The sequence below is a fragment of the Silene latifolia genome, chromosome 9, assembly GCF_048544455.1.
Source record: "Silene latifolia isolate original U9 population chromosome 9, ASM4854445v1, whole genome shotgun sequence".
Classification (NCBI taxonomy): domain Eukaryota; kingdom Viridiplantae; phylum Streptophyta; class Magnoliopsida; order Caryophyllales; family Caryophyllaceae; genus Silene; species Silene latifolia.
This window is the reverse complement of record NC_133534.1, coordinates 60,390,819-60,405,805: the sequence shown is the minus strand read 5'-3', so window position 1 is coordinate 60,405,805 and position 14,987 is coordinate 60,390,819. Positions and strand designations below refer to the sequence as shown.

Sequence of the window (14,987 nt, the reverse complement as noted above, 5' to 3'; positions counted from 1 at the left end):
CTCTTTATCTTGATCATAAGCTCTTCATCTTGAGCTTGTTATAGACTTGATCGAGCCTTTTGCTTGAGTGATTATCATACTTGAAACTTGTTACAGTTACTATGACGCTTTAAGAATCTTCAATGTTATAGCTCAAGCCGCTATAACATTACTTGAACGATGCTTCACAAATTTTCAATGTTATAGCCAATGATGCTATAACATTACTTGCTTAATCTTGTAAACCTAAGTCAATCTTAACAAAGACTAAACAAACGATTACGAGCAAGAGTATATATAATATAAAGCACACACTTGTCATTATCAAAACTTAACATATAATAATTGCCAAGCCCGCATTTGACAGCTCTAGTTTGAGGGTGTGGGGTCACATGACAACACTTTTAAGTATAATAATTAAGTACTCCATTTGTTCCGACCATTTGTTGTCCTATTCCATTTTAGGGTGTCTTAGTCAAATTGTTGTCCTGTCAATTCTAAGAATGAACTTGATTAGCAAATTTAATCATTTACACACTGGTCTACTTGTCATTTAGTAATTATCCCTTCCTATTTTCTTAGTTTTTCTGTTAAAATTAAAGAACTCGAACCTAGACGAAAGGAGTATTTATTGTATGAAGTATGTAAAAGCCAAATAAGCGATTGAAGAGAGGTATGTAAGATAGACAAGGACAAAAGAGATGGCAGCAAGCATTGGGCAGGTGACTAAGGGAAGGAAGCAAGTGTATTTAATATTTACACACTTAGACACGTGGAAGCAATCAGTTGCATAATGCAATACTTGTTCTTCTCTTCTACTTAAGATTCTTCCAAATTCCTCCTCCTAATTCTTATCAAACAATTGGTTCTCATTTTGCCAACTCACTATTTCGTCCCTACACTTGAATTTCCCTCTTCCTCATAAATTCATTATTATTAAAATATATTCCTAACCTATTTTCAAAAACATTTAACATTCTTCCCTTCCATACATGTTTTACTTTTGTGATCAAAATTGAGTAAACACTAAACAAAGTTGTTAGTAAAAGTTTATAAGATGTCTCAGTTGTTAACTCCAGTTTGCACTGATCAATTCAAGTTGCAAAACCCAGTACAAGCTTCCATCCATAATGTATGGTCAAGTAAAAGGAAGTGGCGTGTTTACCCAAAGCGCGCCCACCAGTGGCGCGTCTTGGGTAAAAAGAGGAGAGACCTCACCACCCTAGTTAAAGCTGTTGCTGCCTCTGATGATTCACCAAGGATGGAAGGTGGTTTTGCTGATGATTACTATGCAGTGCTGGGTTTGGTACCGATTACTAACCTATCTGCTTAAACCTTGTCAAATACTCTTCATATATACTGCTAGTATTTGACCCGTTTTAAAAGATTTAAAACGTTTGTAATGCCTTTAATTTTTGCAGACACCAGATGCGACACCACAGCAGATAAAAAAGGCTTATTACAATTGTATGAAATCCTGCCACCCTGATTTAAGTGGTGACAACCCAGAGACTACTAATTTCTGCATGTTCATCAACGACGTTTATTCGGTCAGCTTTCATTTCATGCTGCAATTCAGCTTCCAATTGCGACATTTGTTTTTTTATTTGTTTTGTTTGCTACGTTTGGACACTGATTAAAAAGGCTTTCTGACAGGTTCTTAGTGACCCAGTACAGCGTATGGTGTATGATGAAATACACGGTTATTCGTTAACTGCAATAAACCCATTTATGGATGACTCAAGCCCCAGGGATCACGTCTTTGTTGACGAATTTAGCTGCATAGGTGTGTTGTTGCCATGGATGCTATGCTTTTTATTTGATCATCCTTTACACATTATTTATTCACTTTTGAATTGCTGTCTTTCGTTATAGGGTGCAAAAATTGTGCGAATGTGGCACCTGATGTTTTCCAAATTGAGGAAGACTATGGAAGGGCCAGAGCATATAAACAATGCGGGTACGCTGACCTAGTTCAGCAAGCAATTGATACTTGGTAGGTATCCTTTTAACTGGCCTTTCTGCTTCTAAGATACTGTTGTACTTGCAGATACTCCCCAAAATCGAAAATAATCCTGTTTTGCATGTCGAGCTTGTCTTGCTTTTAGATATGCCAAAAATGACTAATTTGAAATCACATTGAAATCTCACTTGTGAAAAGAAAGTTCCTCTATTATAATGTTTTTTTTTTTCTCCGTAAAGTCTTAGTTTAATTTGCGTATGCACTATTCCAGCCCTGTTGATTGTATCCATTGGACTTCTGCTGCACAACTATCTTTGCTAGAAGATGAGATGCGGAGAGTGGAACGAGTAAATGTAAGTCACACAGCTGCTCCATCCTTTATCCTTTTTTACTACTATGATGTGCTGTGAAGCATACTATTGTTTTGGTGTTCATAAAAGTAAACTAGGCACGCTGGTAGTCAAATTGGGTTGGTATCATTTGGCGTTGGGGTCATTTTTTATCAGTAAATTTGGAAAGATGGGTCATTTTTTCGAACCATCCTCAATTCACATTTCAGTTTTTAAACTAGTCATTTCAAGATTTGGATGGAAGGAGTAATTCGGTTTCGAACCATCCTCAATTCACATTTCAGTTTATAAACTTGTAGGATCAGTTTTATGAGATGAAGCGAAATTGTCCGTCAATGTGAAGAATATGGCAGAATTCACATACCATTTAGCCTATGCACTCGGTGACACTACAGTTTTTAGCAGAATTCAGGGAAAAACTTTAAAACTTAGTCTCATCTGCAAAAGTGGAATCTTTTCATGTTATATTTGCAAGATAAACAGATTAAACACCATGCTTACCTGATTCTATGAAACGATGGCAGGTCGCACTGATGCTGACGGGGATGGGAGCGTCTTCTGATGTGTTTAGAATGGTATACGTCTAATGTTTACTTCAGCTTTTCACCAAAGTAAAAACTTCATCTTCTAATCATCAATTAAAATATCAACTTCGCATTTCTGTGACCGAGGCTCATAGGATTGTTGGAGGATATCACTTATTGATCGACTTCTGAAACGGAAACATCGAACAATGCCTGATTCCCCAATACCTTTTTGCCAAGAATGTAGTACTTCGTATTAAAACAAACAAAAAAATTCGTTTAATTATTATCTTCAATCCGTTACCTTCTGTAGTCTTATAATCTTTGCATTTGAAATTGTGTAGGCAAATTCTCGTTGGGAGAAACGGCAATCAAAAGTTTTGGTAAGACTGCTTATTGGAAACATATCTTAGTTAAATTCTTAATATATATAGTTATATATTTTTGTATCTTGCTTGTACACAATCACCACCAGTGATAATATTTTTTGTGTGTGTGTAAAGGGAGCTAGCTACAAGGGCGATTTAATGCTAACGGGGTTCGAACCCAAGTCATGAGTATTACCTCTCATGACTTTACCAACTACTAAGCTACTTGACATCGAATGAATATATTGTAGCTAGGCTTAGGTCTCTTAGGCTCATAGTTTTGTAGTCTAGGTTTTGTATAAATAGCTTCCTCAGGTACACAATTTGATTATGCAATTCTCAACTTAATAAATCGTCTCTCATAATTTGTTAAACTCTATCACCCCTGCAGCCTATGTTATAAAAACTGTATTATCGTGTTTGTTTTAATCTTTTGGAGCAGTGTTAATGACCCTGTGGCAAATTCCCTCGTTTTTTTTTTCGTCACTGTTGTGTTTTAAATTTTCTCAGGAGCAAGCTAGATCGAGGATGATGAAGCAGAAGGGCTCTGGCTCTCCGGATTCGTTCTGGAATGATGTTTGGGGGAAGAAGAAAGAATACCAGAGCACAGGTAACTAGATACGCTTTCTATTGTATCACAGACAGCTAGCTGGGGTTTGGAGTTAGGGATGGTAACTGATATTGGTTTTGGACTGCCTTTAGACTTAATGGGTGAAAGGAAGAAATTGTGTTAGCCCTACAGCAAAAGTCGTTGAAACCTTTCTATATTCAACTTCCTGTTACCACAAAAGGAGAGGAGAGCCACATTCGACTGATTCTATGACCCTCTTTGGTCTGGACTTGGGAAGAAAATGGGGAAAATATTACTCTGCACAGTCCCCTCCCTTCTAATAGTTAACATATTTCGTTTTAGCCTGTTCCCGGCAACAGTTTAATATCGTTTTTTGAAATGTTTTGGGATGAAAAATAAATATAAGACTATCTAGGCTACTTGCTTGTGCCACTTTTCCCCTCTTCCTCCCTCGTCACCTCCTTCCTCTTCATTTCAATCTACCAGGTGAAAAAATGGCTGGAAATTCATGGTATTAAAAAGTGATATCTGTTGCGAACTGTATCATTGAGTTGACGCAGTTTATTTCGGCCTTTGTTTTAGGGCATGAATTGGATAGAGGGTTTTAGAGAAAAAGAGAGGGGAGGGGAGGGATGAAGTTTCCCTCCGTTGGTTGACAAATGGAGCAGGAGGGGGAAGGAAATAGAGAGATCCAATTTTTCTCCTCCAAAAAAAATTAGAATCCCTCTAACATAGGAAAGTTTGGAAGGCAAACTTTGTCTACCCCATTCTTCCTCCCCTTCCCTTCCTTTCATTTCCCTCCATATCCCTCCTAAAACTGTATCCAAACACAACCTTAATAGGTACTCCCTGCGTCCCAATCATTTGTTTACCTTTTATAGTCCTTGTGAGGGATATCTTCATCAAAGGTAAACAAATGATTAGGACGTGATATGACAATATCAGCGGTGTCACCTCAGTTATATGTATCCTAGGACCGGCACAAGGGTCAAATATTAGCTGGCTGATATTGGCTATGTGAGAAGAATCCTCATATTTGAAAAAATATTACCTCGGCACGCCTAAAAACCTTTGTAGATAACTCTATATAGTATTTTCCAATGCATGGTTCTCTGCACATTAAGTTGAATATCTAATTGCTCTGTTTGTCTGTGACAGAAGAAGAAGTGAAAGAGCGAGCAAACCGAGCTGCAGCGGCTGCTCGGAGATGGCGGGAGTATTCAAGAAGAGGTGCCGACAATGCTCCCACCTACAAACTTCCTGAGACTGTGGAAGCCTCTAACAAGGATTAATCACGCCACTGGAGACACACATGGACATTGCTCAAATGCATATAGCTATTTATTCTCTTTGGATTCCTCCTAAATGTATACATCTATATGTACATATGTAGTATAGCTTACTATTTGCTAATTCATTTTGTTTCCTACATCTTACATACTATTTAGGTCATATTGACCAGAAATTCAGAATTGTAGCAAACAATTCTAAACTTTTCAGGAAAGTATATATGTAGAATTGCAGCTAACATGTCTATAAATGCTTCTTTTTTTCTGGGCACTGGTAGAAAAACATTACTTGCACGCACATCAGTTCTCTGTCTCTCAAAGCCAGAGGCTAATTATACTGACCGTCACTATATGTGAGAATCAACGCTTTGTCTTCTAACACTTCTTAATGTATGCGACCACCTAAAATTTACAAATTAAGGACCTGGTATACAATGAACGCCATTTTTTTCATCCTTAACATTATGCAGATAACATAGTTTTAAATTCAAAATAGTTATTTTGAGTCGTTTAGAATGAAGACTTCTTTGGTTCCTTACTTCCTTGGGTTTATAACTTTATATCCAAGGTTCCAAGTAATCCATAGTAATTTTGATTTTTGGTATGAGCATAAAAAGGCACTCGAGATAGGCTGAAAGGAAATACATTGCTGCAAAAACTTTTGAAGATGTTCCTACTAAGCATTCTCTTGCTTCAGCAGCCCAGAACCGTAAATTCAACAAGTGAAGAACTAAAAGGTGCGTAAATCTATTGCTCAAGAAATAAAGAATATTTCAGCTATATTTCCACAAAATAATCCACCAAGTGATACAATAGATTAACAATAACACTAACCCATTGCGGCTGTGGCTCTCGCAAAATGACAGGTAAGAAGGTCTGATGTCTGAAGCATTATCCCACGAAGAGGATGTGTATTTGAAATGTCTCGAGAATTGCATCGAATGACAGTGTACTTTATAAAAAGAAAAAGGCACAGCCACTTTATTGAGCAAGTACTTTACTGCAGCAAATGATCTTCTACCAAAAATCACCACAAGAACATGTACCATCCTTGAAATGGTGGAATCTACTAGCATCCCGAACAACGATCTCTCTTTCTTTAATCTTAGCAATGTACTTGATAGCAACATGACAGTCACTGCAAATCCGCAGGTTCTTCATAATTCGTATGGGAAAATCTGGGGGACTTATCATTAGAGCAAACGCAATCGCTAATTTCTCACTATGTTGTGCCAAACTCTCTTCCTTCTCATCCTGACCCATATCCTGCAATACAGAATCAGTATCTGGTTGATACCCACATTTCTTTATCTCCGACATAAGTTCTTTCACATATGAATCTATCTCTTTCCATCTAGGATGGGTCTTAGCACCCATAGTGAACTGATAAACCTTGTTCCTGAACTCGAACCAACTAACTCCGGGTTCTTTTTTCACTCGAAGATCTTTCATGGCTTTTCTCATGGTCGATACTTCTTCCCACCTTTTAGCCGAGGCTTGAATGTTTGCAAGTAGAACATAGGAAGCAGCGTCTAAAGCGCCAAGCTTCATTACTTCTTGAGATATCCTCATTGCCATGTCAGCATTTTTATGCATTTTACACGCAGATAACAGAACTTTCCATATGACAGGATCCGCTTTCACTGGCATAGTTCTTATCATTTCTTCGGCTTTTGATAGACACCCTGAACGACCAAGCAGATCAACAATACATGTATAATGCTCTACACCAGGGCTTAGACCATACTTACTTACCATTAGATCAAGAAATTCAAGCCCTTTATCCTTTAGTCCGCAATGACTACACGCATATAGTAGGGTCAAGAAGGTAACCTCGTTTGGTTTTAACCCTTGTCGCTCCATTTGGTCGAACAATTCGATGACTTGCTCTCCTTTACCATGGAATCCATAAGCGGCAATCATGGAAGTCCATAGAACAATGTCTTCATCTTTGCGTTTCGTGAAAGCTTTGATAGAGTCTTCCAAACATCCACATTTTGAATACATGCTAATAAGTGAACTGACAACACCTTCTACCAAAGTATCCCCACGTTTAATCACCTCGGAATGTATTTGTTGGCCTTGTCCTAGGGTCGCCAACTCAGAACATGAGCTAAGGACACTAACAAAGGTGATTCTATCGGGTTGTAATCCCGTCTTTTTCATGAGATTATAATGATGTAAAGCACCCTCAGGACACATATTCTGAGCCATACCAGCAATAAGAGTATTGAATGACACGACGTTCTGGACCGGCATTTCTCTAATAACCCTCCCCCCTTCCTCCAAACTCTTACACCTCATATACATATTAGCCAATGCACTCCCAACTATGGAGCTCACCTCATATCCACTCTTGACAGTATAACCATGAACCTGCCTCCCACACAGCAAAGCTCTCAACCCAGCACACCCTCGAAGCACGCTCCCTAACGCAAACTCATCCGGGAAAAAACCTTCTCTTTGCATCCCCGAAAAAAACCTCAAACCCTCCTCATTCTCCTCAAACTGCATCATCCCATTGACCATAGCATTCCAAGTAGCAACATTTCGTTCAGGCATTTCATCAAACACTTTATGGGCACTCTCTAAATCTCCGTTTCCGACATACCCATTAATCAAAATGTTGGAAGACATAACATTTGTCTTCGGCATAACATTATACAAAACCAACATACTGTTTAAATCACCCAATTTCCCATACATGTTCATCAAATGATTGGTGACAAACTTGTCTCTGAAACAACCAGAAGTAATGGTCAAAGCATGAAGTTGTTTGGCGAGTAAAATACATTTTGTCGAAATGCAACCATGAATTAGATGAGAGAATAAATTAGGGTTCATCCATATGTCAAATTTGAAAGTCTCAAATGCTTGTTTAAGGTACCCTTTAGAACAAAGATTGCTTAATTCGCGAATCTTGTGAGCAGAGGATATTGTGGAAAAATAAGAGATTTGAAAGGGTTTCTTGTTGATGATCTCAGACAAATGGTGAGCACAAGTGTGATTGAAGATGCCCATGCATCCAAGATCATTCTTCACCTCTCTTCTTATATAATGGAGTTTCACTTATTCACAGGGAAACTCTATATACAAGAATTAATTCCATAATTCTTAGCTACCACTTCAAACTACGGTTTTGGTTTTTCAAATCTAACTAGTATAAAAGTTAGGTATTTCTTTGGATTTCTATTGGTTCTTTATATTCAGCAGTGGTGGGTCCCTATAAAATTTTAAATTTTGGGAATTAATTACTCTCTCACATTTGCTGATAATGACTGTTTAATTTCCGTCTTTCGAAATAGGTATAATACACAGGTATTATTTTAAAAAATATCATCAGATGAATTACAATGTGTAAAAAAAAATTACATAGATATATAAATTCATGAAATTAAAAGATATAAAAATTAAAGACATAATTCTACAAAATTAAAAGTAGGCTGATGAAAATACACAAGCAGTATTATCTAAGTTAAACAAGAAAAATCCACAATAAAATTAGAAGATTTTGGTTAAATGTAACAAAAAATATAATAAAAAGTTGCAAATGATGAACATTAGATTTACACGTACTGTTAATAATTGAAAAATAAATTTGAAGAAAAAAAAATAACCTTATAAGCAAAAAATCAACTTTACCATTAATTATCCTTCAAAGGAGACATACAAACATATATTTAAAGATCGAATATGGATGAAATGAGAAAAACATAAAGATAATTAGATAATACTCCAAATTTATGTAGTGTGTGGGTGAGGGAAACGATTTTGGTGGTTTTATGATAGTGATGAGATCAAATTTAGAGTGAGAGAGCTCGAGTAGTAACGAAGTGAGGCGGAGAGTTAGGGTTAATATAATAATAAGTTAATTTGCTCCATATAAATCTGGAGAGTAAAACTGTAAAAGTATAGATAGAGTTTGAGGCAGAGAGTTAGGTTTATTTTGCTCACATTAACGGTATGATGGGCTTCAAATGAAATAAGATCTCCTCCCCTAACAAATTGAAATATTGGGCATTTAATAAAAGGGTTTTTAAATGGCCTGAGGATACATTCCAATACTTACACCTTTAGTTATCATGTTTTTTATTTGGCATTTGAATGAGTTCTGTCAAATCGCACCAAAAAATAAATGAGTTCCGTAAAAGAGTTTTATCACTATTAATATATTTTCTTTATTTTGCACTATTTGAATGTAGATGTTCCCTTTGTTTTATTTGTTTGCCTCTGATTAAAATAACCCTTATAAAGAATTAAAAAGGCAAACAAATAACCGAATTGGTACAAATGAAGTATATATATTGTTCTTTAGTAATCTTTAACCGGTAAATCTCACATAACATATCGATCAAAAGTATCTAATATTAGCAAAATAGTTGTCCTTTCTTGCTAAGTGGGTAATACTTGACCCATTTTATTCGTTGAAGTTGGATATCTGCAATTTTAAAAATGGATGTGTATCTAATCCGATATCTGAAGCACGGATGGATATTCCACTCGAAATTCTTTTCTGGAACAAATATCCATTTTTTTAATATGACTTTGAATCGAATCGGAAAATTGGATATTGTTCAACCATATTGTTAATTTGTTATAACGCGTCTTATTAATAGTGTCTAATTAACAATATATCACCCCATTTTTTCTATAAACTTCTGTACATTTATGGGGATGAGCAATCCAATTTTTTAGTTGGTCTATGATTTCTCTTGCTATCCAATAAATTTAAATTAGTTAGTATTAGTTTAAAATACAGCGCCTAATAATATACATATAAATAACATATTTTGTGTTCCCAAAAGCAGCCCGTGCATTTTGTGCACGGGCATAAAACTAGTTGTTATTTGAACTCGTGGTCGGGAGTTATGGTTTAAAAGCTCTTGATGGAATAAACGTTGATTGATTGTGATTTTCCGCTACAAGTTCCAATAGTGGAAATTTTCTTTCAAATTCACTTCTTTTCGAGATATTTTGTAACAATCCCTCATACCCGACCAAGGTAATCGGGAATGTCACCATCTCGATTTCTCAAGACAATAAATCAGAACTTCAATTAAGTAACATTTTATATAAGTAACATGTTTAATGAATTACATAAATGAACAAATGAATAATACAAGTCTCATACTACTACAACCTTTCTAATGAAACTACGTCGACTAGCATTTGACAACTCAAACGGACACCAATGCCCGTGGCTCGACCCGTCCCGCTCGTCACTAAGTATAAACCTGTTCTCAAACTGCTCCTCATATGACCAGAAATATTATATAGTTCATCAGAGGCCACCCCAATTAAAGAAGGCGACAGTTACACACAACCAACACACGTCACTTTTGATAATACAAACACTCACAAGATAACATGTGAATATGAACATGAAATGTAATGATGACACACACAAGAGTCACAAGTCTCCATCCATCATAACTCCGCATCCATATAACCCGGTGAGGGTATCGCAACACCGGCACCAAACAGCCGGACCGTAGCCCGTAAAACAGGTACTCGGGACACGTCCGTGGCATCGAGCCCGGGCGTTAACTGGACCCTTGCCAGACGTCGTGACACCACATGAGTCCCTCTGTACTCAAGCCATAAACGTGCACGTCCTCCTGGAGTGGGAAACTCCAAGTAGTGACCCAAGCGTAAGACGGTCTCCTGAACTGCCTTACGTCTCCTCAACAACCACACAACTCCGCCAACAACCTCCAACCTTTACCAATAATCACATGTATACAATATGCAACACAACAAGCCAAGTATACGAATTTCTCATGAGACACGAACCTCAAATATGTCATGAACAAGTATACCACAATTATTCCGACTCTTTAATTGACCATACCTCGTTATCATATTGTAATGCAATTCCGACAATAATATGAGTCTCACAACAATCACACAATATCATGTTATAATGCAATACATCTACCACGGAATTGTTGGCAATGAACGCATATGTAAGCATTCATATTACCATAACCGAGTAGAAAACCCTACCTTTTAGCAAACTCCACAAGCAACTCAAGACAACCAAGAATCCGTCTTATAAAACCGTCTCATTCTACATAAATCACATAATTACCATCACAACATATCCTATACTCTTATACTATATAGAACCCCTTATTATTACCTTTTAATTACCCATAATACTAATACTAATTATTAATTAATACTACCCCTAAATGTAATACCCGCCCTTTTAGAGACCCGTTGACCAGCGTTGACTGACCTTGGGAGCGGTAATAGTCCTTAGAAGTGCGTACCAAAGGTATCTTGTGTTTTGAGTTAGGGGTGGTACTCGATAGAGTAGAGGCTACTCGATCGAGTAGCTTAGATACTCGATCGAGTAGGGGCCACTCGATCGAGTAGGTGGGCCACTCGATCGAGTAACGGGTTTTTAGCGAGGGTTTATAATCGTGTTTTGTTAAATCCGCAAATCATTTCCGCCTTTGCCGAGTTTTCCTCATGTAGGTATGTCGTCATCATCATCTGTGCCTTGTGTTTTCAGTTAGGATTAGAATGGTAGTAATAGTTGTTTGTATGGTGTGTATAGGTGTTGCTTGGTTGCTGGATATTGCGTGTGTTAGCATGGAACGGTTGCAGTTGCGTAAAGGTAGGTTCGCCTACTCAGTTTCTGTGGATGGTCTAGGGTGTCGGTTGTTGTGTCGAGGTTGTTGTGTTGTAGTTGTGTTTGTGTGGCAGCGTATATGCGGTAATCGGTTAGTGTATACAGTTTGTTGTTTGTTGTTGTATTGCAGCTGTCTGTGATTGTTTGTCTCTGGTTCTCGAGGTGCGTCCTCGGCTGAGTGGAGTCACTTGCGGGAGTGGCTTCACGCCCTAGTTTCGCCCTCCGTGGAACCCGCCACGGGAGGGGACGTGCACATTAATGGGACAGGGTTATCGCTCGGTAAGCGGGGATTTGGTGGGTACGGCTGCGGTCCCCCACTAGCAGGGCTGGTCCAGTGGACAGTCGGTGACGGAGATTGATTGGGGTGGGTGTGATTGTGTGTGACTGGTTGTGTTTGTAATGTGTTGATAATTGTTGTTGATTCAGGTTGAGCCTTGCCTCAGTTACTGACCTTTTGTGGTTGTCTTGTTTGCTTATGTGTCTGCCGTGATCCCTTATGGTGAGCAGTCAGTCTTAGCAGGTGTTGATGTCGTTGATAGCTGGAGTCCTGGCGGAGATGAGTCCTCATGAGTTTTGATAGAGATAGTGTGTAGCTGACGAGTTGTATCTTTATTTTGTTAAGTTGGTTGTAATGCTTGTAAATTAACTATAATTGTTCTTTTATCGCCTTTTGATGATTACTTACCTCGGGCAACCGAGATGGTAACGCCCTTATATGCTAAGGAAGGCCTAGTTAAGGCTCCTCAGAATATGGGGGTGTTACAAAGTGGTATCAGAGCGACGATTTTGGAACCTGTAACCAATGAACATAATGAACGTAGTGAGTCTAATAAAATGAACCTGGTGTATGTGTGATGGGAGCCCCAGCTGATGCTAGGTTTTGGGTGAGTAGGCGCCCTCATTTCAAAATATTGGCCTCATTATACTTAAGCCAGTCACTGGGTATGGGAATGTGGAGTCTGTGTGTATGTATTTAATGTGTATGTTGATTACGTTGGAACTATCTGTGGTCGAGTCTCTGTTGAAGTTGATATAGGCCTGATAATTGCATCTGGTTCGTGTGTGGTGAAGTTTGGTAGAATTAGTGAGTATATGTGATGATATTGAGAAACGTAAAAGGTTTTATTTAATAGAAATGCGTGAAAAGTGTGGAAGTGTATGCTGTAGTATGAAAAGTGATTATGTTGATGTTTGCTTCAAGTGGTTGGTAATGGTGATCCTATATGAGTTTATAAGTCCTACCATAGCTATAATGATGATAGTTAAAGAAATGTTGAGTTATGATATGAGAAATAGCCAATAGTGATGCATTTGTGCAATGTTTAATGGCTGAAAGTTTCCGCTTACGTGGTGATTAATTTGTGTAGAATGGCTTGTTTATGTTGAACTGGAACATGATAGTAATACACTTGGATGACATGTGGGGATTTATCGTTAATTATATGTTTTCATTAACGTGAGAATAATTTGATAGCCACGTGGTAAGACGAGTTTAGATATGATACAATGACATAATTGTGTATATGAATGACTCGGTAGCAGGTAAACCATGTAGTGTGCAGTTGTTGTAGCGTAATATGATATGAACCTTGTCTGATGAGACGGTATGATATGTTTGAATAATAATGGTGATATAGAAGTGAGTGCGATAACCAGTGACGAATTCCGAACTTGGTTTGGAATCGACACGCGATATTGTTTTTGCAGGAATCTTCAATTAATTTCGTATTTCTGACCGAGTACTCAACCTTACTTGACCGAGTGCTAGTGCTTACTAGACCGAGTAGACCTCACTCGATCTAGTTAGGAAACTATGACGTCGGGATATAGAAATTTTCTGCAGATACTCGACGAAATAGCACCTACTCGATCGAGTAGAGGGCACTCGATCGAGTAGGCTACAGTACAGAGGCTCTTACGGGTTTCATAAAACCCTTGTTTTTCCTCATTCTTCTCATTCTTTCTTCTTTATTCGAACCCTAAGCTCTAAAATCTCTCAAAAGCTCTCATATTCTTGTGGTTGTGGTGATTGATTTGGGTTGTTCTCTTTGTTTAATTTCGTTCTTTTGCTTTCCATCTAATCAAGGTATGAATTTCTTCTCTATTTACATGTTTTCATCACTTTGAACCTATTAGAATGATATAATAGTCCAAAATTTTTGATTCATATGGACAAAAATTGCTTGTAATTGTTGTAATGTGATTCATATGCTTCCCTTTCATGATTATTGATGTTAATTGTGCTAAAAATAGAGTAGAAATTGCAATTTGGGGACGAATTTTTCTAGGGTTTGCAAAATCAAAATTGATTTTTTGTTGTTTTCTACATGTTGGATGATGAAATTGAGTACTATATGTTGCATATAACATGTTGGGAGTTGGATTTTGTGATTTTCACCTTAAAACTCCGTCTTAAAAGTGCCCCAAATTAAAATTCGTTTTCTATGACTGAGATTTTGTGTTGAATATGAATGCATATGCAAGAGTTAAACTTTTATTATATCAATGGTGATGTTAATTCTTGATGAATGTGTCAAAATCGTTACAGCTGTAGAGACCGTCTGACTAGTCTAATTGAGTTGTTTGCTTCTAATGTTGAAGGTTGATGATGACATGTTTTAAGTTTCCTTTTTATGAACATATATGAATATTTCACATGTTATCAAGTATTTATATGGGGTAGCATTTGAGCCATCCCATGATAGCCGAATTGGTCGAGTAGATTATGTTTATCATGTTAAACTTTTCACAGCAATAGAGATCGTCTGAGTTACTATAAACTGAATTTATGTATTTTGTTGGTGAAAGTGTGTACCCAGATGATTATTCAATGTTCAGTTGTGTAAATTCTATGTTTTAAGTGCCTATGCAAGTTTGTTTAAACCGTATGCTGAAACAGATGCCGAGACTAAACCTAGGGACCCGTCAGAGTAAGAGGGGGAGGGCTTCACAGCCCGAAGTTGGGGAAGGTAGTGGACCCGTGGTACCCACTGTACCGGAATACCCTTCGGTGGTGTTTGTGGACTTTAAACAGAGAGAGAGATTTGTGGCGTTGCAAAAACGCAAGATGAGACCCACCCGTTGTGTGGATACCACACTTCTTGATGACTTGGGAATTGAGACGGATGTCCGTCATATCTTTGAGACTTTGGGATTTATGGGGTTGTATCGGTTGAGGAAGCATTCCTACCCTTTTCTGACTTTGGAGTTTATGAGCTCGTTTAATTACGAGCCAGCTGCACAAACTGTTGAGTTCCGTCTTATGAACACGAGTTTCGTGTTGACCATGGACCTTTTTGCTTC

The 14,987-nt window shown here is 37.7% G+C and overlaps 2 protein-coding genes across 3 annotated transcripts; one reads left to right on the top strand and one right to left on the bottom strand.

Annotated features, from left to right (window-relative positions):
- The first annotated feature begins 825 nt into the window (after positions 1 to 825).
- On the top strand, positions 826 to 5,283 carry LOC141599827 (uncharacterized). 2 transcript variants are annotated; one of them, XM_074419951.1, is made up of 9 exons: positions 826 to 1,285; positions 1,401 to 1,529; positions 1,636 to 1,765; positions 1,855 to 1,975; positions 2,214 to 2,295; positions 2,817 to 2,867; positions 3,161 to 3,199; positions 3,695 to 3,794; positions 4,917 to 5,283. In XM_074419951.1, exons 1-9 carry the CDS (start codon positions 1,037 to 1,039, stop codon positions 5,045 to 5,047), a joined length of 1,032 nt encoding a protein of 343 aa, XP_074276052.1. In that variant the 5' UTR covers positions 826 to 1,036; the 3' UTR covers positions 5,048 to 5,283. The 2 variants fall into 2 exon arrangements, with proteins under 2 accessions (XP_074276052.1, XP_074276051.1); XM_074419950.1 differs by having other exon boundaries at positions 856 to 1,285; positions 4,914 to 5,283.
- Positions 5,284 to 5,633: 350 nt separating this feature from the next.
- LOC141599826 (pentatricopeptide repeat-containing protein At2g41080) lies at positions 5,634 to 8,171 on the bottom strand. The gene has a single exon (XM_074419949.1). The coding sequence runs from the start codon at positions 8,063 to 8,065 to the stop codon at positions 6,062 to 6,064; it is 2,004 nt and encodes a 667-aa protein (XP_074276050.1). The 5' UTR covers positions 8,066 to 8,171; the 3' UTR covers positions 5,634 to 6,061.
- Between the last annotated feature and the right edge of the window lie 6,816 nt (positions 8,172 to 14,987).

Excerpts from the sequence above, each read along its gene's own strand:
- LOC141599827 (XM_074419950.1), top strand. The coding sequence starts at position 1,037 with ATGTCTCAGTTGTTAACTCCAGTTTGCACTGATCAATTCAAGTTGCAA. Across the intron at positions 1,286-1,400 it reads ACTATGCAGTGCTGGGTTTG|ACACCAGATGCGACACCACA; the intron begins GTACCGATTACT and ends TAATTTTTGCAG. Across the intron at positions 1,530-1,635 it reads TCATCAACGACGTTTATTCG|GTTCTTAGTGACCCAGTACA; the intron begins GTCAGCTTTCAT and ends GCTTTCTGACAG.
- LOC141599826 (XM_074419949.1), bottom strand. The coding sequence starts at position 8,065 with ATGGGCATCTTCAATCACACTTGTGCTCACCATTTGTCTGAGATCATC.